The sequence below is a fragment of the Pleurodeles waltl genome, chromosome 1_2, assembly GCF_031143425.1.
Source record: "Pleurodeles waltl isolate 20211129_DDA chromosome 1_2, aPleWal1.hap1.20221129, whole genome shotgun sequence".
Lineage (NCBI taxonomy): Eukaryota > Metazoa > Chordata > Amphibia > Caudata > Salamandridae > Pleurodeles > Pleurodeles waltl.
This window is the reverse complement of record NC_090437.1, coordinates 292,000,463-292,024,710: the sequence shown is the minus strand read 5'-3', so window position 1 is coordinate 292,024,710 and position 24,248 is coordinate 292,000,463. Positions and strand designations below refer to the sequence as shown.

General features: G+C 43.6%; 1 protein-coding gene across 2 annotated transcripts in view; it reads right to left on the bottom strand.

Annotated features, from left to right (window-relative positions):
• The window catches only part of RAP1GDS1 (Rap1 GTPase-GDP dissociation stimulator 1), a 625,331-nt gene extending 601,491 nt beyond the window's left edge, over window positions 1-23,840 (bottom strand). Inside the window, exon 1 of one of the 2 annotated variants that reach the window (XM_069238277.1) lies at window positions 23,636-23,840. In XM_069238277.1, the coding sequence (XP_069094378.1) occupies window positions 23,636-23,639 (4 nt within the window). In that variant the 5' untranslated portion in view covers window positions 23,640-23,840. The remainder of the gene's footprint in view (window positions 1-23,635) is intronic. The other variant, XM_069238286.1, reaches the window with a different exon arrangement.
• Between the last annotated feature and the right edge of the window lie 408 nt (window positions 23,841-24,248).

Sequence of the window (24,248 nt, the reverse complement as noted above, 5' to 3'; positions counted from 1 at the left end):
GAGTCTCGCGGCGGCGTTCTGGATTCGTTGGAGTTTTCTCATCAGTTTGTTAGTGATGCCGGCGTACAGGGTGTTCCCGTAGTCCAGGCGACTGGCTACGAGGGCGTGGGTGACGGTCTTCCTGGTGTCGGTGGGGATCCAGCGGAAGATCTTGCGGAGCATGCGGAGGGTGTTGAAGCATGCCGAGGTCACCGCGTTCACCTGCCTGGTCATGGAGAGTGATGAGTCCAAGATGAAGCCGAGGTTGCGTGCGTGGTCGGTGGGTTGGGGAGTGCTGCCTAGGGCGGGGGGCCACCAGGAGTCGTCCCATGCGGTGGGAGTGGGGCCGATAGGCGGGAAAAGCGGCAAAAGGCAAAGGCGGAAAAAAGCGGCGCAGAGAGGCCTAAAGGACGAGGCGGCCTCAAAAAAGCAGGAAAAACGGACGGCGAGGGGGGGGAAAAACGGCGAGTGGGACAGAAGGCACAGTCTTACAGGGGTACAGAAGGCAATAAATGGGGGGGGGGCGCAATCATACGAGGATACAAAATGCAAAAAGGGGGGAGAGGGGAGCACAAGCACGCAAGGATACAGGAAGCAAAAGGGGGGGGCGCGATCACACTGGGGTACAGAATGCAAACAGAGGATCACAAGCACACAGGATACAGAAGGCAGAGGGGGTAACAGGCGGATCAGCAAGCAGAAGGAGGAGAAGGCAACACACAAGAGCTGGTGGCGCTGCGGGGACAGGGGGGGCGACCTACCCTGAGGTCAAGGGTCACCACCTCTGCCTCGCAGCGGCCGCCATTTAAGGGGGTAGCCGGGGTGAGCTGGGAGGCGGGAGGAGGGCGGGTAGGCGGGAAAAGCGGCAAAAGGCGAAGGCGGAAAAAAGCGGCGCAGAGAGGCCTAAAGGACGAGGCGGCCTCAAAAAAGCGGGAAAAACGGACGGCGAGGGGGGGGGAAAACGGCGAGTGGGACAGAAGGCACAGTCTTACAGGGGTACAGAAGGCAATAAACGGGGGGGCGCAATCATACGAGGATACAAAATGCAAAAAGGGGGGAAGAGGGGAGCACAAGCACGCAAGGATACAGGAAGCAAAGGGGGGGCGCGATCACACTGGGGTACAGAATGCAAACAGGGGATCACAAGCACACAGGTTACAGAAGGCAGAGGGGGTAACAGGCGGATCAGCAAGCAGAAGGAGGAGAAGGCAACACACAAGAGCTGGTGGCGCTGCGGGGACAGGGGGGCGACCTACCCTGAGGTCAAGGATCTGTCAAGCGGGAGCTGAGAAAAAAGGAGGTCCTAAAATATAAAATCCCTATGCATTTTCCATAGACTTCTTTACAAAGAGCTACAGAAAAAACTGCTAAATGGAATTACACCAAATTCGTCAGGAAGCCAGATCTTTGTCCATAGATTGTGCTTTGTGTGACTTACTAAATCAGTTCAGTAGTTTTTGAGAAATTAATTGTATATTTTGGTAGTGGGGCTCGTAAGAGTCTTAGAGACACTTGCAGGAGTGCCAATTTAAAAAATAGTGATCTGACTGGCCCAGGGAGCTTTATATCCCTTGGGCAATCTTGCTCCTATGCAAGTCAGACTCCCACAAGAATGTACGCTCTGATTGGCTGCCAGCAACATGAGAGAAATGTTGCTGGAAGCCAATACAGGATTCGGGGACTCAGTCTCCAGGCCTGAAGTTATAAAAAATTAACAAAAAATAGTACAAGGGGGCATGGAGGATACCCTGACCCTCTAGGTACCGAGAAGGACCAAGAGGGAACCCCCGTGGGCCATAAAAAATAATTTGGCAACAAATGTGACGATCCCACAAGACTCATGTGGGTTTGGGGGAAAAGAAATGACAGCCGGGCTGTATTTATTTAGATTATGCCTCGGGAGCCCACCCTTGGTAGTGTTCTTATGAATGGGAAGGGGCTGAGTGATCCCGCCCTCCCAGAGCCTCAAAAGGTCCCAGGGAGCCCACCAGGGGGTGGGGGGGTTGAAAGTTTATAAAATGGGGACGGAGGCTGCGCAGCCCCTTTCCCCAAGCCTCAAAAGGCCCCGGGGAGCTTACCCCAGGCCCAAAAATGTAACTCAAAATGGTGTGAGGCACAGTGATGTGGGCAAGGAAACAGGTCTAAATATTGCTCTCTCACACACGGGCAGCATTATTAGCTGCTCCCTGCAGGCGGGAGCGATGCCAGCTCCTGCTGGATACAGTGAGCCGGTTGAGGCCATTGGGGCCCTAAGGCTCACCTCGCGGCCCTCAACGGTACTATAGTGGGTGTAAAGAGATGGGGGCCATGTGCCCCTCGCTCTCCTTAAAAACTGCGGCAGGCCCTAGGGGTGGGGCTCCAAGAGCCACAATCGGCCTGGGGAGGGTGGACGCATGCCCCCACCTCATAAGAATTCTGATAGGCCCTGGGGATGTGGTCCCCATGGCCTAAAATGGCCTGGGGGGGCACATGCACCTCTCCCCCAAACAAGCACATCAGGCCCTAGGACAGTGGTGTCTCGGTGGACGCGTTCTCCCTCCCTCTGTTAATTAAGCAGTAGCCTAAATCGGCCCGGGGAGGGGGTGCATGTCCCTCTCTGCCTGTAAGACAACGACTCTGGGCGGTGGGGAACATGGGACTGAAATCAGCCTGGGGAGGGGGTTGCGTGCCCACCTCCCCCTGAAAAGCAGGTCAGACCGCGAGGATGAGGTACCCTGGGGCGAAATCGCCCCGGGAGAGGGGTCTCCTATAAAAATCTTGCCGGGCCCGAGGGTTGGGCTCCCCAGGGACAAAATTGGTCATGCGCGCCCCCTCCCCTCTATGTAAAAGGGTTCTCCTGGGGGTGGGATCCCTAGTGCCTGACAAGCTTGGGAGGGAGGCACACAGCCCTCCTCACCCTTTAACTAAAAAAAAATAATAAACCGGCCCTGGGGATGTGGGTCCTCATGACCCGGCCCTATGACCAACCTCCACTGCACATGGCCTTCAATCGTACGCAATGTGGGGTCGGCTGTTTAGGGATTGTTGGCTGTTCTAATGAGCAACTAGAGTGCTAACATTCTGAATTTGTGCCAAAAGTGTGGCACATCCGATCACTATCCTTGATGGAATCAAAATGGAAAACTGAGAGCATTTTGTACTGAGGATACAGCAGTAAATGAGGAGATTAGGGAGCTTAGATAAGTCTCCCAAGATGGCCACCAGCGGAAAAAAGGAGACCAAATGTAGCACAAATATCACCCAAATGTAGCCCAATGACAGAAGTGTGCAAAACACTTATTTTGGTTTTTTTCTGCAGTTGTATATAGTACAGACTTGACCAGAAGGTGTTAGAGTGCTTTACATGAGCATCAGTTACTTTACACAAGGACCCATTCATTTTGGGATTTCAGTATGTGGCGATTAACTGATTTGCCCAGATTTACAAGATGTCGATCTGATGCTGAAACTCGATCCTGGTTACCCAGCTACAAAGTCTGCAGCTCTGGCCGTAACACCACATTCTCTCCTCTATTTGTAACATATAAGCAAGTGATCAACTGCATAAAAAAACATCAAGATAGCAAATAATTTAAAAGTGCTTTGTCGCTATTTGAGAACTCAGAAAATATGCCCTTATTTTATTTTTTTGGTGCACTAACCATAATTTCTATTGGAATAAGACTAATTTTTATAATTTCTAAAGGAAATGCTTTAGGTATTACAGTTTTGATTACATCAAGATGACATCAGGCGTGACACACTTTTGTAATAAATATAAAATGTTAGCAATCTAGTGATTCATTATAATAATGGCTGGAGGCAGATGTCAGGGGTACGGACACGGATAATTGGGGGCAGGGAGGAGGGTGCAGAGGTAACAAGTTGACCATGCTGGGCAGATGAGAGGAGCAGTGACAGCACAACGACCATGGAGTGGGAGAAAAGGGACAGGCAAGAGAGGTTGTGGGAATATAACAGACCACTGAGGGCAGAAGGAAGAGGCAGTGGCAGTACAATCATATATGCCAATAGACCTGATTCAGGCAGAAGAGTCCCTATGTTTTTAAGCCCAAAAGGCCTTTATTCAATCTGTTGCCTGCCTAAAATCTCCTCTTATTTAATCTAAGTCAATGGGGAAAATCGATATCCCAGCTTTTTTTCCCCCCCCAAAATCTCCCTCTTACCAAGTTCAAAATGGTGGCACATATGGTACACTGGATCACGGAGGGGATGAGGAATGGGGTAGGGACCTCGACTTGGATAACAGAGGGCAGGAGGGAGATGGGCAGGGGCGCCAAAGTGACCTTACAGGTCAGGGGTTGCAGCAGCACAATACACCTCACAGGGCAAGCGGAACGGCAGTGCAGCACAACGGATCATGGAAAGCAATTGGGAAGGGACAGGGCTGTGCACAAGGACAACAGAGAGCAGACGGGAAAGAGGCAAGGGCAGCAAGCTGACCATACCGGTCAGACAGGAGGGATAGATGCATCATAACGGACCATGAAGGCCAGGAGGGAGGGGGCAGGGGCACGACAACTGACCAGACAAGGCAGAGGGAGGGGATAAGGCCTGCACATGGAAAACAGAGGGCAGGGGACAAGGGGGCAGGGCTGGAGCAGCAAACTGACCATGGAGGGTAGGCGGGTTGGGCACTGGAAGTACAACATACCCCGTGGGTTAACAGTGAGACTACAATTGCATACACACAGACAATGGAGGGAAAGTGGGAGGGGGTCAGGGGCAGCAAGCTGACCACACAGGGAAGATGGGAGGGGCTGTGGTAGCACAGAAGACCATGCATGGCAAGCAGGAGGGTTAGTGGCAACCCAACGGCCATGGTGGGCAAGAGGGAGGGGCACGGGCATGCACAAAGGACCATGGAGGGCAAAAGGGATAGGTAGATGAACACTGACAAGAAAGCGCAGGAGAAGGGGCTTCACAAAAGACGCGGGTTAGGCAGGAGGAGCAGTTGCAGCACAACAGATCATTGAGGGTAGAATGGAGTGGCAGCAAAATAGACCATGGAGGACAGGTTGAAGGGGACAGGGGCATGGAACTAGGACATGTAGGCTGGAGGTGGCAGTCATCTTACCATGCTAGACAGGTAGGAGGGGCAATGGCAGCTCAACAGAACACTCAGAGAAGATAGGAGTGGCAGTACCAGGTTCATGGAACATGGTGGGTAAAAAGGAGGGAGCAGGGGCAAGCACACAGACATCAAAGGGCAGGAGGAAGGAGGCTAAGGACAGCAAGTAAAGCACCGAAGCTAAGCAGAAGGGCAATGATGAGGCACAGAATTGGGCAACGGAGGGCAGAAGAAGTGGGCAGGGACATCAAGCTAAATGGAGGGCGGTGGAAGAACATCGGACCGTGCAGGGCAGGAAGGAGGGGGCTGGTGCATGGACTTGGACTACAGAGGGTAGTGAGGAGGTGGATGAGGCAGCACACTAACTGTTCAGGCCGGGAAGGGCAGCAGCAGAACAACACAGAACTGTAATGAGAGCAGGGGCATGGATGTGGACAATGGGTGGGAAGGAGGAGGTATGGGCATGAGCAGCAAGCTTGGGTGGGTGAGAACAATGCCAGCCCATGTCCTGCAATCCTCCCTCACACACACACACACAGTGCTTTCCAATGGACATTTTATTTTACATTTTTTTTAAACTCTAGAATTTCACTGAAAAAAAAAAACTAAGATCACAGGGACTTTATAATTGGGAAATAGATTTTTTTTTTAAACCCTTAGAAATTCACTAAAAACTAAAGGTTACAAGAACGTTAGAGTTAGTTTCAGATTTTACACACACAAAACCATAAAAATTCACCTGTTAGATTTAAAGTTATTTCAAGTAACTATAACTCCATACCGTAAGGTAACTATAACTCTAGCCCTCACCATGCACTGCTTATTACCCCATATAGTACATCACTCATTACATCTTCTATGACATCATTGATAATATCACTGTAACATTTCTAGTAAAATTATTGATGAGGAAAAGTGCACATGGCGAGGGTGCAAGTTATAGTTACCTTATGGCACGAGTTTATTACTTATATTATGGAGAAGCGCCAAAGCCAATATGGCAATAATCTCAGACTTGGTCATTCCTGGTGTCACCCTGGGGATCATTGGAGGGTTTTGTGCCTCCCAGAGGAGCTCTGAAATGAGTGGTTTATAGTTCTGCAAGAGACACTGTAGCTAAGAAGGAATGGTACTAAGTGCTCAGAACCAGGTTTATCCCAAAGAGCACACACTGCATGGACACATTTGAGTCAGCTCTGAACTGTGTATGACAGGCGTCCCTCATAAAGCTGCAAAGTGAATATTCGTAATTTGCCAGACAACTTGGCATGCTGTACAGGTAATAAACTCTTACTTTAAGGAGCACCTTAGTTCGCCCACCAACTTGCATCCTTTCCTCGCTGAGGTGCTTATCTAGTTTATTACAAGCTTTTACCCTTCCCCGTTACTGGAACCAGCCTGGTGTCTTGATGCTCCAGCAACACTTATGGCCAAACACCAGGTAATTTGTACCCTATTTTGGAACAAAATCAACTTACAAGGGAGAGCCGCAGGTTTCCACGTTTTATATTATTTTGTCATGTCGTTCCAGTCTCATTCACTTTCACCAAGTTGTTTCCGCATTTGTGGCATCATTAGTCCAACATCTTCATAAAAGAACATAGTCAAAAATTAGGAAAATTAAAAACTGTGCTCCATGCTTATATTTTCGGAGCTGTATGAATCAAGCATTCACTAAACAATATAATTTTTCTAAACAATCTTGATAGTTATCACCACAGTAACGAACTTTGATGTATTTAGAAAATCCTATCCCCACTACCAAAACAGTCCTATTGGCATCTCTGTAACCAAGGCTACACTACTTCATCATCGCATACGCACACACACCAACAGAAGACCTGAAAAACTACAGGCTATCTTTAATGGTGTAACAATGCTAGCTTAGGGTCTAAAGACAGCAGACAACACAAATCCAATCGAAAAAAGAGCAGCATACGATCTTTGCAGTAAACTCAATCCTGAAAAAAATTCTAAGCAACAGTTCGACCAACCACGAGAACTACTTCCAACACTAAGTAGCAACAGGATCTTTATGATCCAAAAATCAGTTCTGCTAAGTCCATTAAAACTCTAAAATACCACGGGGGCTGGCGGGCTGTTACTAAGCAATACCCTCATAACGGTAGGGCTCAAGGAAAAACGTCTGATACTTAGAACCCGAAAAAACTGTTCAGAGAGGGTTTCCCTACACAGTCCAGCCTACTACAGAAAAAACGACGAATAGAGCTATATAGTAGTTCTACATGTATGAGTCCCTATGGTTTCAACCTTAAGTGTTCTGGAGCAGCTTTTCAAATGCGCCTAGCATAAGACACAGTAAGAGAAAAACAATACATAAAAAATCAGACACAAGCAAAGATGCTACATCAAAGCTCTGAAAAAATAAAAGTGGGAGGGGGGGGAGGTGCTGTGTCGCAGCCAAGGGCTTATCCCTTTCCTCAAGCGGAAAGAAGAAACCAAGTATGCCTCAAAACTCTGAAAGACGCCACTTAGTAGTTTCTCTTCAAAACGAACAGAACCTATTTTTGTATTTGAGTTTTGATAACAGCATTCTTAATCTTAACAGAAGGAACACCGAAAGAGAGACACGTAGTACACTAATCTTACTAATGTTATGCAAAGCCTGGATAGCAACCTAAAAGAAAATCAAAGATTTTTTTTCCAAATCGGTTTTTGTTTAATTTGGTTCTAACTACGGGGATACTTAAGTAGGAGGGAGCAATAGCATAAGACAGAGACAGCATTCTCATACTTAGTAAGACATGCGAGCGGAAATATTGCATAAAGAAACTGGATTTGATTCTCGTATTTTTCTGCAACTAACTGTGTTTTACTCCTGACTTTACAGGTGAAAAATACAGGAATGAATGGGAAAAAAATCTTCTGGTATCAAGTGCTTTAAAACGCTCCCCATACAATTTGATAAAGTTAGGTTATTTCTGCACACAAGCATGCTATTAAGCCCAGAATTGTTCAGCCTTGTGGAAGAGTTCAATCTGGTCTTAATCCCCTTTTTCAGCATCACTGCCTCCTGCCAACCACTTCACGCGTGTTCGTCAGCTCTTCTTAGCATACTCGCCATGGGTCTAGGTAACCATGGGCCTAAGCATAGCCAGTTTATCACATTTGTAGTAACGGACTGTTATGATGGCTGTACTTAAAGAGGGTAATCTGTTTATCAAGTAATTGGTAAACACATTGGGCTTCAGCACGCAATAACTGGCTGGAGGCGGAAAGAAACATGCTACATCAAGGTGCTTTTTTTTTATTTTTATTAATTGAAGACTAACATGCATTCATTCCTAGTGACAGTGGTCTGAGGCAGTGCCTTTACTATAACCGTCAGTGATGGCACTGGGTGACAATCAGCCGTATTCTGGTTCACACAGCTATTTCAATTGCTATTTGAGAATTATCAGATCTGCCAGAAACCTTGCTGGAGTATACCAGCCGATATCCCGTCCCGGCAAAGTGAGTAATCAAAATATTGCAGAAACAAATTTTTCTCAAAACACAACTATCTGGTAGCCAACTATTCTTCCTGGCTTTTTGATTAGCATCATAGTAGTATCAATGTTGAAGAAATTCAGCCATCCAACCATAGGAATGATGGAGCCATAAACAACAACCCACGCTGACTAAGCAGTCACTGCTCAACAATTTTTGGCACACCCTTTCTTAGGAGCAAAACACCAAAAACCGTTTCCTCAATGTGAGGCACAAAAAAAAGAAACCAAAACAACACAAAATTCACATCAACGATCTAATAACAGACTTGCAATTAGACAGATTACTCCCTACTGAGGCATGGCCAGCTGAAAAGATAACACACAACCTGCAGCAAGCAACACCTCCAAGACATAAAATCCGTATGAAAAAATACCTGACTGAGTGGGCTGGAAGAAATACAACTGTGCATAAGGAATCTCTACATGTCTGGGGCTTACACAGCCCCTTAGAAAGGGAAAACAAAGACCAAGTTAAATAAAACCCATCCACAATTACAAATGTTTTTATCATCTAGACATCATTTCAATGGCGACAACATTTTGAGACCTAGGGCGTGATTTGGAGTTTGGTGCATGGGGTTACTCCGACCACAAACGTGACAGATATCCCATACATTGTATTACGATTCCACAATATCCTATGGAAATCGTAATAGGACGGATGGGATATCTGTCACGTTTGCTACGAAGTAACCTGTCCGCCAAACTCTGGATCAGGTTTTTAGTCACTACTCTCACCATAAATCATCCTAGTCTGATTATTCTGGGTGACTTCAGCACCTGCCCTGAAAAAAACTGGATTGATCATCAACTAGAGGAATAATCTCAAGGCTCACTAATCACTAATTTACAGGATATACCCAGAACAGATTCTTACTTAAAAAGAAAAACAAAAAAAACTAAAAAAAATAATAATAACTTCATAGCCACCTTGAAATACCTATCCATAAGATGGAGTGACCACACTGCCATTCCCTTCAACATCATGTTATAGAAATGTTACAACACTTAAAATAATTTTGCTCCAAGAATACAATATCAACGTGAATGGAATATTTTCTTGATTCCCTGGAAACTATTGTTTCCAGTTCATGACCACAATTAGTGAACTTTGGCTGCCTAGCATCACCAATTCCAAAATTCAATGACTGGCTATCAAAAGTATTCATCACTACCACAATTCGTGATCTGTGGCTGCCTAGCATCACCAATTCCAAAATTCAATGACTGGCTATCAAAAGTATTCAACACTACAACAAAATGTCAGCACCTAAAAATACCAAGTCAGGTGAATTGTTCACGGAGTAGTTCATATTACTCATAGTTCATTCTGTTAATGAATAGACCATTGTCATGTACTGTAAATCAAATAAGCAATGAACAGACTATGTTGCTGCATACTTTGAGGCAGCTGCAAAAAATAAACCATAAATTAAGAATCAGATTTAGCAAGCAGGCCCTGCCTTACCAAGAATAACCATCCAACCAGTTAGTCCAGGCTTCCCCAAATATGTGTGAACTTGGAAGCAGTCTGACAAGCACAGCTTTGAATTACCCCTAAAGGTTATAGAGTTTACAGTTGGGTGGAACTAATTCTTCAACTAGATCTGCGACAAACCATCTCTACCTTTTCAACTACACAGTTTGGTAGCATCTGAATTTTTTCCCTACTTTCAGTGACTAAGCCTTCTTTCTTTATGCCATTAGTAATTTGGGTACACAGAAGTGACAACTGTCCAGTAAGGCCTTACAGAAAATCAAGGCCCAAAATACTTGCAGTTAAACTACTGGACAGTGTCACATTTATGAATTAGTTGTACTCTTTCAGACCTGGTAACTCCGACTCACCTTAACTCATAAAAAAGACTTTAGATGGTATGCTGAACATCTGTTACATGCCATGGTTAGTATTTGGCTGCAGACAGACTTAGCAGCATGTTGCTTACAAACCTTATGTTACCAATATACTCACAGAGGGCTTGTGTGTCAGCCCTCTTCAACCAATGGTTTATATGCGTCTGCTTCTTACAGACAATGGCTTCAGACATTGTGAATCACATCTTACATCAGCCCACAGACAGCAAGCTATCTCACCAATTGCTATTGGCTGTTTTTCTTTGTCCCCTATTGCTCCAATGGGGTGCAGGATTACAGTGCATGTGGGGCTGTGTCATTTCTCTGCCTCACTTCCTTTATGGTGCGCTCCTATCCGAGCACCCCCATCCTCTCTCTCGCTCTGTTTCACACTATCCCCTAGCTGTTGCTTGTTTGTGGTTCTCCCACCCTTCTCCTTCCTCTCCCGTCCCCCACCCACTGATATTGGCTTTGCAAAGTCAAGAGCAGCATACAGCCATCTTGGAATGGTATTTTTTCTTTTTGTTATCTTAAACCATAACAAATAAATATTGAAAGACTACCGCCTGTGCACGAACACACATGCATTCTCATGGGATGGCTATCTTGGAATGATTTTTGTTATACTTATGGTAAAAAAACAATCCAAGATGGTCACCTGTGGAGGCGCACTCACGGATAGCCATCTTTGAATGGCTTTTATCCTACATGCCAAAGCAAACAAGCAGTGGCAAAAAATAGTTTGGTAGCCACTTATTAAAGGCAGGACCATATGACTTTGCCTATGCTTGTTTTTTTGTTTTGGAAGAGAAACCAACAAAGCAATTCACATGCTGAAGAAGCATACTGCGGGCACAGAGCTAAGCAACCTAACTTTGGGCTGGTCACCTTTGGCAGGTCAATGTTTTTTTATAAAAAGCTCAGGGGCAAATCTTGGGAGCAGGTCAATGCATGACCAGCTGCCATACAACTAGCCCTAAGGAGCAAAGGCAGTGCCTTCACGGAAAGAGAAGCTAGACAAAATACAGTTGGCTGAAAGCTGCGGTTTTATTTACAACGCAGCAAATGCCCTCTAGGTCTGAACTCTAGCTGCTGCAGCCATGACACACCGCATAATTTATGAGGTGATTTATCCCTGCAGATGGTAGACTCTACAGTTAATTAAGCAACCAGCTCTGATGGATGAGGCACTGATTGTAGGAGTGACTGCAGGGATTTCGCAGTCCAGTCTTGCTAACGACAGATTCAGCTCTATGCTGCCATGGGCCATTTATTACTTTAAAAAAAAAAAAAAAAAAAAAAAGACACATGCATACACCAGAGGAACTCTGGACAACCACGCCTACTATTCTTTGCATTCATTTTCTGGCTATCAGTGGTGCGTCACTACTTGTTATAGGTTATTTTCCTCCGCAAGAAAAGAGTGCATGGTTTTGGCTTGCAAAAGTTGAAATAGAAAATAATACGTTTAAAGACGGCAAACAGCAGCTGCTTTTGCAAGAGAAAGAAGTAAACAAAAAATTGCGGGCAGTGACAGTGTAGTAATATGTATCTATAAATATTAAAAACGTGTATAAAAGCTTTGAAAGGCATGATTGCTAGGAAGTTCGCACCAAAACGGTTGCATATTACTGTACACAGGGAAACATACGTTGACAGAATTCGAGTGCCAACCCTGCTGTATGAGAGACTGTACTTATTCACCATCCACGTTTTTAGGTCAAGTACTCAAGCGCTCTGGCCTGTTGTAATCTATCTGTGGGCTTTTAACCACGCCCACCGCACGCCCATCACTATCACTCGTAATAGGCTTGCCTTTCAAAAATCCTTTGTTATCAGTGGTAAATGCTTTACGTTTGTCCCTCCTTGGGGCAGTTTTGGTACCGCCTTGGCCATTGACCCTGTTACACGGATAACTGCACGTTTGCTTATAATTAGACTGCAAGCAAACTTCTTTTTCCTTTTGTGCCTCTCCTTTGCGCTCATGTTTATGGCGGTTGTGGTGCTTTGAATTAGCTTGCTTATGTCAACTGTTTTACTTTTCATTTTCAATTTATATGGCAAGAAAAGTCTAGTCAGAATTGACAAAACTAATAGCTAGCTCTAACTCGAGCAAACACGAGACCTAAGTTGTTCTTCCAGCATTAAAGCTGACATCTGTTTAAAAAAAAAAAAAAAAAAAAAAAACGGTCGTAGTTTTCATTGCAGAATGTCTCATGGCTCAAATTTTACGAGACATATGCTACTATTCATTCTGCCTCACGTACACAGTGCTTCTTAAGCTTTTAACTTCTGTGGACATCTACTAAATCCCTACTGGAAGCTGCAGACCCCCGTTTAAGCAAACATCTACAATTTGAATTTCAAACCAATACACAATAATACATAAACAAATACAAAAGTTACTAAATATTTGATTTATTTAATAAACGTTATTGGGCACAGAGGAGCTTTTCAAAATTCGTTTTTATTTTTAACAGACGAGGTGATAGGCCAGACTCTAGATCTTTATCTTTACTCTTAACGCATGCTCTCTTTTTGTCGGTGCTTGCAAGTGCTTTGAGGCCATCAATAATTCATATGCGATCCTGTTTGCTGTACTTGCTATTACTAAGAATCAAGCCTCCAACTACAAATTCCTCCACTTTTACAGAGTGTTCTAAAATGTTCCATTTTGCTTTTTTATGTATACTTTGTTAAACTGCTACTTTTTGATTATTTGAACAGTCATGGACCTCAAAGTGGGCGCTGTGGACCCTCACGGGTCTGCAAATTTAAGTTAAGACACACTGTCCTAAACAATACTGTTGTTTACAAACAACCTCAATTAATATTTTTCTTGGCAAAAACCTAACATGAACTAATTCAAACACACTTTCATGCTCACAAAATATTTTTAAAATAAATACAAAGATAGACTGCAAGATGTTGTGGGATGTTCCATGTAGCTGAGACACGTGACCCTTGCCAGAATGCAAAATACTCTGACAATCAGGAGTATTAAGGAACAGAAAAATACCCTCCACTGTCTGCAATTCTTATACACACTTTGAACATTTCACCAGCTTATGGGCTATATTTTGGGTATTATGTGTTACAAACTTGTATGATCCAGACATATAAATTAAAACCTGCCTTCCAAGTAAACATTTGTCAGGATACAGCCATCTTGAAAAAGTTGCTCTCCCGGACCAGGAATTAGTACTCAGGATGTGCACAGATATTGCCAATGAGTGGTGTGCAGAACTACAAAGGAATATGGATTGGCTCCAGAAAGGGAAGGCATGAGGTGAGAGGGGCACAAAGGTCACTTCCAGTTGTTGATCCCAGGGAGTCAGCAAGACTGTTCCGGCGCATTACGTGGTGCCTGAAGAAATATCCTTAAATGTTTGGTAGACTCAGCCTACTTCCTTCAAACAAATGTTCCTGCTTAAAAAAGCATCCACATATTTGGGCAATCAAGGAAAATGAACTGGCTCGTACCCTGGTTGGCTAAGGAATACTGAAGCGGGTAAAGTAGTAAAGGATCTCACTCACTTGAACAGAAGCCGCCCCATTTCATGTCATCTGAATTCAACAAAGTAGGGTAAGGATGCATGGATTCAGAGATTCACTTGTCAATGCAACTGAAAATGTGATTAAAACGTACAATTTCTAGGAAGACGTTCGTTCTCACCTTCTGGCTCTTTTCCAATGAACACAAAATTCCCTTTTATGTTAATGAAAGACAACTGTCATTGACACTATTCACATGGTTTAATACCCATAATTCTAAATCTAAGTCTTATATATCATCACTAATTTTTGGTTAAACAAAAAACCATTGAAGTTACTAACTTTACTGATTTTTGATAAACACAGAACAACTATGTGGTGTCAGATTAATATGTACCATTCGTAGAAAAACCTATTTCTGGAAAGTGGACAGTCAAGTATACCAAACTGGATGCAGTCCTTACTAATTTGTTGTTTCACAAAGGCAGTTATGCAACCAACAGAGATACTGTCTAAGTAGGGAAATCATCACGGGGGTACAGCAATGCATTGACCTTCCATTCTTCCGCATTCTCCCTTACCTTGATGTGTGTGCACCTTCACATGTTGAGCATCTCTGACATAGACCAAATTGAGATATAAGGATTAATCATTTGTTGCCATTGTACTGCAATTCTCCTGCGTGCCAAGAAGCAGCAAAAGCTGCAGATTTATGGTTCATCATCCCCTTGCAATGGCATGCAGGTAGGTCCAGCATACAGTATCTCAGTCAGCTAGACTATGGCCCCAAACATCAGCCTCAGTTTTTCTAAGTTTGCTTTATAGTCAGTCGTTATGACATTTTCTTCGATCATATTTAGAAACCCTGCATGTAGATGTTATCTAGAACAGAAGTATGGTCCAAAATTATTTAGAGCGGCCAGTGAGAGATTACTAAATGACATATCCTTGCCACACTCTCTGCCCTATTTGCCCTTCACTCTCAGCTGAGGTCTGACATTCTCCATATGGAGCCTTATACAATGTAGAAACTCCAATCTGGCTTGTGTTCAACAGTCTTCAATTGCACAAAACCCCTCTGTACGCCCTCATTACCCCCGCCCACACACTCCCATAACCACCCCAAGACCCAATACCTCACACTGTAGGCCTGGCCAGGTACTCGGCCCATGCTCATGCTAATGTAGCAGCATAGGGCAATTCAGCAAGGAGTTAAGAGCTCCCTCCTCTGTCAATCAAATCAGATTCAATCTTTAGCAAAGTGCAAAAAGGTAACTTCCTTGTACACATTACTCACATTCAAACATCCACCCTGGATTCATTAAGTGGCCATGATGCCCTCAAAATACATCTGACCCTATAATGTTGCCTGAGCACAGAATGGTTGCACTCTTTATGTAGCATCAGTTGCTATAAGATTAACAGAAATATACCATTCCACGTGTCCAGTGTACACATGAGATAAAATGGATTAAGCGGTGTCTAAACTCAAGAGAAGGAAACAGTTTGGAAAAATCCACTTGACCAAATAACATTTTCACTAAACAAAAGCTACATAAAAACTAAACTTATTCTTTCTTCTACTAATGGCTTTTGCCCGAAAAGGTGAACCACATCAGTTGGTGGCAGTGTACAGGTCAACAAAAAGAAATGTAAATGAGAGTCAATCTCACTCAACACGAACATATGATCTACCTGGTGGAGTTTGCTCCTCGAGAGATCATCGTGCTGGTCATATGTCCTGGATCCTGCTGATACTGTTAGCAAGTTGTTCCCTACCAGTTTGGTATCCTTGTGGGTTCCCCTGTGGATTACGTTTTTTAAACCATGTGAACTTGTAGAGTGAGAAAGCATAGCTTCATTTAGCTATATCCATGTGTTAGTCCTTCATTTTGGACTACAAATTTGAAGTTGGAGAGTGTTTAATCCAGCCTGTAAGGGATAACTAAGTTATTTCATATCTAAGATTACAAGATGTACGTATGCCAATTATACTGAATCATAAAGTCCTGATGAAGGTGTATTTATATTTTTCTTCACTCACCGAAACGTGCGTCGGCTTGTAAATTTACATGTCTTGAACATTGGCATGAAGTGTTTGAAATTGGCAAATTTGAAGCCCTGACCAGGATTGGCTACCATCAGGCCTGTAATACGAGAATTTGAATCAGGAAATTATAACCTAGAATTGGCTGTTATTATGTTGAATTTTATACAATCCAAACTACAACGCATAATTGTAGCATCAAAGCAGTAACTTTATTGTGCTGTTTAAATATCCTCTCGTGTATGAGGCAGTTGTAAATTTGTATGTATACTATTTTGTGATTTTGTTGGTTCTGTGTTATTTGTTTATTTTTGCGTATTTACTGTTATGTTATTTATGTTTTCATATATGTATGTTTCATTTAGGGTAGGGGGTTGTATTATATATTTTTTTGGTTGATTCTATGTTGATTATATTATGTGCGAACTGAATGTTTAATTAGCTACAATAAATATCTAAATTGAAATATATTGTATGTTGTATATTTGAATTTAAGATTTCCATTCCTATGTTTGCTATGTTAATGGAGAGTAAACTACCTTATACTCATACTACCTGGTGGAGTTAACAGTTCATTCGTTTTTCAACAGAAAACATTTCAGGAACACAAGTCACTTTGGTCTACCAGCAAAGTCTAAGCATTGATAACTATGGCCCGTCAAATCAACAAACTCTAAATCTCAGCCCTAACTCTCTTTAAGGGAAATAATGGGACCTGTACAACTAACAGCATGACAGATTTGTTGTAAGATGCAACCTAAATTATTTTCTGAAATCCAAAAGAACACCACCCGGTCACATGCTGTCTTTTTTGCTTTTAACAACATGGAACCTTCCATTTTAGCTTTGGTGTGTTAGGGAAGTTTAACTTATTGTTTATTGAGTGACTGCCCTCATTAGGCTCACATCTCATTGCGTTAAAGCACTACCCCACTCATTGCCTTCCAGTTTCTCACTTCTTTAGGATAAAGACAAAGTGTAAAGCACTACAGCGTCTACCATTATGGAGAAAAAAAAAGAAATTAAGAGTGGACCCTTGCACGGTTGCTCCAGGATCATAATGGACTAAATTATCCACTGCTCAACACTTAAGGTTAACAAAAAATACAACTCTTTGTCATAAAAGTTTTACAGGGAGTTATCTAAATGGTATGGATCAGCAACTCACAGACACACACCATTCGGAAAGCAGGATTAAGTCACTGCAAAGGTCCAAAGACCTCTAGCAATCACAAACTGATGTGCTTCCTATGTGCTAACCTCTCCAGACTTTTCCACATACTGACAAGAACCTATTTCCAAAGCACCTCACAGAGGGCAAACCACCATCAAGTGGCGAAAATTGGGAAAACCACTCAAAGAATTCAGTCCTTCACAGGCACTTAAGAAAAATGACAGCAGTACTACAAACACCAAATGACATCCATTTCTCACGGAGCTCGCACTATTGTTTTGCATAGGACTTAGCAATTTTCTGCTCCCATCAATGAGCTTGTGCTAATTAGCTCCTTACACGATTGTGGGAAATGTTTCAAAATATTTAGAGTGCGGTTGATGTAAGCTTTGTCTCAACATATAAAATTATCCAAATACAAGGTTTGTGCTTTTGACCTGCATTATGGACACCTTCAAGAAGTCCATTTACTGTCCATTTCTACAAAGAACCGGCAATTGGATTAGTACTGTGGAGAAGGTTGAGACATGCACTGCCAGAGGGATGACTACTATTTAGTGTGGGCCCAAATTAAAAAATGTGTAGGTACTTAAGATTAAAGTTAAAGTGGCGAACATTCTGCCAGCATGACAGATTTTTCAAAATCATAACTTTAGGGGAAGGGGTAGAAAAGGATGCTACAAGAAAGAGGTAGAGACGTAAAAAGCAAAGAACTATTTTTAGGGTCGAGCCTGCGTCGCATGCGCTTGCGGATGCGTATCGCTTGCGAGACGCTTTAGGAGTTAGAAAAGGGCTCGGAGCCCCGTCCACGTCACTTGAGTGTCTCATTGGTTCGTGGGCTTGCCTGTTAAAATCAGCTTGCTTTCATTAGTAGGAGGCACGCTTATGCCATGCCTTTTCTGGTGGTTAGCCCTCCTCCAGCGCAGCGACCAAGTACTGGAAACATGCGAGGCTCACTGTTTCCCGTCAGGTTTGTAGACTTATTTTTATCTTTTGTTCGCAGCGCGATCTCGCTTGGCAGAAGTCGAGCGCTTTGCATAATATTGACCCCGTTACATAGTTGATTGCACTTTTGCCGGTTACGTACATAATTGCACTTTTGCAGATAGGTTTCATTACGAGTGAACTGTAGCAGCACTAAATAACAGGTTAAAACTTGTAGCACAAGGAGTTCAGGACATCCTGTCATACCCATCTCATATAAGGGGTCAACTTAAACAAAGATCAAGGTGATGAAAAGCATGCTAGAATGTATCTTCACCATTGGTGATTGCTCTGGATCTCATTCCAGTCTATTGTTTTGAACCTTTCCATCAGTTCAAACTTTAACAGAGCAAACAAGAATAAATACTGTGTTGCACCCTAGCACAATGCTTTCCTTTGACTTCTAAGTAGCCATCTTGCAAGGAGGAGGTGTTATTTATTTTGACAATTATAAAGTTAGCTCAGATTCAGTATTTTACAGGGGCATAGGGTTTTTTTAAAATAAAAAACCGTGAAATCAATGTAGATCATTTACATATAACATTTACCAATACTTTGTTACTGTTTAGACTAACTCAATCTGCTTTTCTTTTTTGACATATAAATCAATATTTGCATAAATGTGCTTTTCTAACAACAAAAATGGAATGTTAAAAGTGTGTGTGTGTCTGTGTCTCTCTAGACCAGGATGCAATTGTTAAAGACTTACCTTGAAGAATTTAGAAAACAGACCTCACAATTAGGAATGGTTTGGTCAGTGTGTCCTTTCTGCTTTTGCGAGCAGTTAGATCACTGTATACCCTCACTAAAGGACACAGCTAATGATGTAAGAAATCTCACCATGCAACTCCCTACTGACCAATACCCACATCAAACATGTGACATCATCTCAGCTCCGAGAGGGATTTTTTCCTTTAGATCCATAGGAGTCAGTACATGAAGAAGTAGCCACATTCCCAAAGCAAAATGATTACTTATAATGTGTGTACGTAGTCAGGAATTCGCGGTTATGGTACCCGCTTCACACCACTGCTGCTTAGCTATTGTTTCCATCTTGCCTTACTTGCTTAAGCAGTATCCATTTCTGAAAATGATCAACAATTGTTAGAAAACTGTTACTTTGGGTTAACCCTGCTCCCGTATTTCCCAAAAAATCCTCTTAGTGGCACACAAGCAAAAAACAAGCTGAAAATGTAATTTGTTATTGTATATGGCCCGTACATAACCAATTCCAGCTTCCCATGGTAACCTAAAAGTTGGTGTGCCAAATGTCAATTAACATAAAATAAATGATAGGGCAATGTGATGAGGAGGGTCTGTCCCCATCAAGTTTTGTGAGCAGAAAAGCACCTTCAATAAAGGCGCTTTTACAGGAAATAGAAAGCTGGACAGTGTCTATATGACCCAATAGTGCATGACTTCCGGATCTCAACAACAGTCTTATCGCTATGGCTGAAATCAATAGCAACATGGTAACAAGTTGCAAGATACAATGGAAGCCTTCAAGACAAATATTGGGGGCCACAAACTGTAAAGCAATCCTGATTTATTTCAAACCTGTTAGCAATACATTACTATCTTTATGCAGTCTAAACCAGTGGCACTACATGAACTCTAATAGGAGGTCACATTTGCAAACGTGAAGAGGGCTTGCCATTAGGTAGGAACGCATTAATACCTATTTTTATGCCAACTTGCTCTGACTTGAGAATTAGGTCAATAATGGTCATGGCCTGCATGCTAAATAAGAGTTGAACTTTGAGACTCCAACTGTGCCAGAGGTGCTATAGACGGAGATCCTTTAAAGTAAGTAAAGAACATACTTTCCACCACTCTCATATTCAACTTATATGTATCTAGTGTGGATCTCTGCTCAAGGGTAGTACCCATTTCATCATCCAATGCGCAGAAAACATTTAACAGTGGGACCAATTCATAAAAGGCAGGGAAGAAAGTCTGAACAGGATTACTCCCATGTCTGGAGAGAAATTTTCAACGTTCACAAGACTCTAGAAGAATACCATCCCAGAAGTATTCACATGTATTAACAGTTACAGAAGAAGAACTTCCACTCTGTGGCAAATTCTACACACAGAAACCTGATGCGTATGGTAATTGCACATTTACTTATTTTTTGGTTTCTCCACATGGAAATTTATTTACCCCATCCCTTAACCCCCAACCCCATGAAATACAAGGCTGCCCCCCACCCCCCATTCTCACGCCCACCTTGGAAACACGCTTTCTCCAATTACAGAAATACATTTAGAAAAGTGTTGAGGATTAAATCTGCAATGAGTATGAGGGTAAGTAGGAGTTCACTGACGTTTGCAGGCTTGCCATTAAGCTTACATATTTCTAATGTGGAAATGTCACCTTAACTGTCCAATTTCCATGTTACAAATCCCATCTCAAAGTGGTAAATTTCCATCTTCATTATTCTAAGACTCTGGATTGGAATATTCCCCTGTAAATGTGTTTAAGTACACACTCAAGTTCAACTTGTATGTATAAAAAGCTTTACAAATTGGGTTATGCATTCTATAATCAATGTTAACATAACTTGTATAGATACTGTGCAAAGGTCTAACACACATTAAAAAATAGGTGTCTGCCAACTGATAATATCTTAATAACAACAACGAAACTCCATGCCTGACAATACGTTTAAAGGAGGAAATCTTCAACGCCAAGCCTACAAATATCACAAACTGCACCATATTAACCGACATTCCTGAAAACAGCACCGGTGCTAAGATCAAAACTCAAGACTATGGTCCCGTTTAGAGCCTACATCAGAAAAGGTTTTGGGAGCAGATTTCAACAACGCGTAGATAGTGAACAAGTTCAAGTACCCTTCCACTTTTCTCCACTGGCTAAACACTGCCTACACTACTGAGAACTGCCTCCTAAACCTTTGGCCTTCTCCCACGGTTATTAACGAAGGGCAATCATTCTTAAAAATCCATGGAGTGACTGGGGTGCACTCATGCTCCTTGGAAACACTGTTGTAAGGTTCACAGAATGCTTTGGATTATTCGGACACATGGATGTTACAGTGCACACTCCCCACTGACTGCAAATCACTTCCTGAGTGACATCGCTGTATTAGCACATCTGGTACTGAGCGATGAACACAGAAATGTTCACAAGCAGTCTACAAATTGACAGCCGAAACAGCAATGAAAATATAAATTCAAAAGCTAAATTAGGCACAGTCCAAAGCCATGGCTTCGTGGTAGCAACCCAAGACCTGTCAAAATTAAATACACTCCCAAACCGGACTCCTTTTACACTAGCAACTGGAAAGCAACAAAAAATATCTTCGACTAATCAACCTTCAACCTGACAACCCCTCAACCTGACTTCAAATCTCAGTGTACACACGCCCCCTCCCCTTTGCCACTATTTAATCCAATGTATTTGCCAATAACCCACAGATTGTATTCAACAGATACTTGTGCGGTGTCTCTACACAGCGCCATTAAAAGCAAAACTGAACAAATTAAGTGTCTTTGTTTTGAAGTGCTGATGCACAAATCGCCAAAATACAAATTGCTTTCATGCTATCTCCAGTCACGGCTCTAGGCTGACACTATATCCTCTCCTGATTTCTCTAAATCTGATGCTTCATTGCTAACAGTTTGGATAGAAGCGAAAACTCACAGCTGTTGTACTTTGCCCTCGAGCTGACATAAAACATCCAGATGCGGGCGGTAAGGGCCTTCCTATCACATAGGTGGAGAAGAAACATCCAGCATTAGAGAAGGAGAGGGTCTGCTTACTATACAGTAGGTCCGAGGTAGTCCGTGACGGCAGAGGAGGGAGCTCGCTGCACAACCCAGCAAAGGAAACGACACCGGAGGTAATGGATGTTATGTGTGTTATCACACACGTAGGAGTTCAAACTAGTGCCCCATATGCTACAAAACCATCGTGGTGCAAACCCCATCTTAAATGTTCCTGTGGTACATCCACTAAAGCAGAAACTGTTAAGAACTTAACTGCTATCAAACTGAATGAGACTCATCAATGCAACCTCAAAAAGGGATTATAGAGTACAAATTAAGAACATAAGATAATTAGAGCCTTCCCTGACATTAAGAGAATAAAAAAGGCAGTATCCCAAATTGTAAGGGGCTGTTAATGGGGAGAAATGTTATGAATGGTGATTACAGTGGGGTTTGATGAAAAGGCGTTTCAGTCTCCATATCAAACTCAATGAAAATGTGACAGAAGTGTGTGTGTCGTTGTTACAAAAACGCGTTCAGTCGGCCTGTGGAAGGAGCTGCTCCATGATATGTCACCCTGATTCACCCACCATCCAGCAACAGCACGTACGTGCGACCAACATGAAAAAGAAACGATTCCTGACACGACCTGATTCGCTGCTGGCTCTCCCTAGTGGGAAGGATGTAGGAGCATCGCATGCACAGTACAAGTCCCTCTCTTGGGATGCGCGTGGGATAGGAGGAGGGTGAATGGACCGGAGGAGGAAGTTTCAGGTCATCATTAACTGACAAGACGACGAAAGAGAAAGAACATCCATGCAGGGCCGGGGGGGGGGCTGCTCCACCCTATGAGGGGTTCAGGCAGCAGCTGAGGGAATGAAGACAGGATGGGCAGGCAGAGAGACAGCACCATGTACCTGTTTACAGTACGCTGCATCACATGGGGGAGTGTGTGGTGTGCACTGCAAAAAGGGTGGGGGTGCCCAAGATATCTTGCTTGGGACTGTATGAGAAGGAACACATTAAAGCAAGGGCTTGCAATATACAAGGCGAGATGATCCAAAGAGAGGTACGGCCCAGACCAAAGGGGGAGAAGCATTTTGGTGTCACTGCACAGGGAGGAGTGGCGCACATTCAACGTGTGCATTAATAGAGTGTGGTTGTGTGTAGGGACAGAGCCACTGGGAGGTGCACTGGGGACAGAAACACAGGGGAGAATAACGACCTGGGACTGTAAAGAGGTAAATGCACAGAGGGAGTACAGTACACGGGGAGAAGAAACAATACACTGGCAATGGCACGGAACAGCGAAGAGGCAATGCTCAGGGTGGGGACATGCAGTTTGAGTGGGTACAGGGAAGTGGAAGGGATAAGAGGGCATAGGCTGGGGGTGATGAGTAGCAAAGGAGGTCAGTGAAGAGGGAAAGATAATGGTCTGAAAGGAAAGGCAGTGGAAGATAAACGGGGACAGTGCACTAAGGAAGTGGATGTTAAACGCACAACAGAAGGAAGAGGATGTGCAGTGCATGAGGAAGTGGATGTGGAGAGGCAAAGGATGTGCATGTGAGGTCCACTCACATACAGTAACAGGAGCACTTACGAGATGCCGCAAAACACTCACCGCTCCTTAGGAATATTTACAACGCTGAGCTCTAGCCGACCTTAATAATACAGCCCACAACAACTTGTGATGGATGGGGAAGGGAACGATTGCACGCAGAAATAATATCGTAAAATGACTGTCTCCATCCCCTTCCTGCTTTCCCGTGCCACTGGGTGTGTACTTACCCATGGTGTCCCCCCGGGTGGAGGGCGGTGGTTCCCGGTTAACAGAGAGGGCAGCAGAGAATGGCAGCGGCTGGAAGAGGAGGCGGTGTGATTACACCAGGCTGTGCTTCTGCCTCTGCTGCGGGGGCGCGCGCGCAGCCGTGAACAGCGACTGCTTGCGAGCATTAGTACGCGCTCCCATCAGCTGAGGGCGAGGAACTCTAGTGACAGGGCGAGGAGAGCGCGCACGTAAGGACGCGTGAGAGACAGGGGCGGATCCTCTAGGGAAAGCCTGGTGCGTTGTGCTTAGCGAGTGAGCCCCTCCTTGGACGCTTGCTGACTTGTTGGGGGCCGGTAGACAAGTGTGCACCTGCTCCCCTTGTGCAGGACTGTCAACTCACCCTCATTTGGTCGACGTGTTTTTAATAATATACAATCTCACAAAAAGCAATGTACCTTCTTAAACTGCCATTAGGTCACAATGTTTTTAGTTTAGGCCAATGTCTCATCCGATGCCACGTGCAATTCCAAGCCTGCTACAAAATGTTCTTCAGTTTTATGCCCCGATGTAAACCAATGTAGTAAAGTTAGAGGAAATGTATCTAAGCATACAAGCAACAAAGTTTTAATTTAG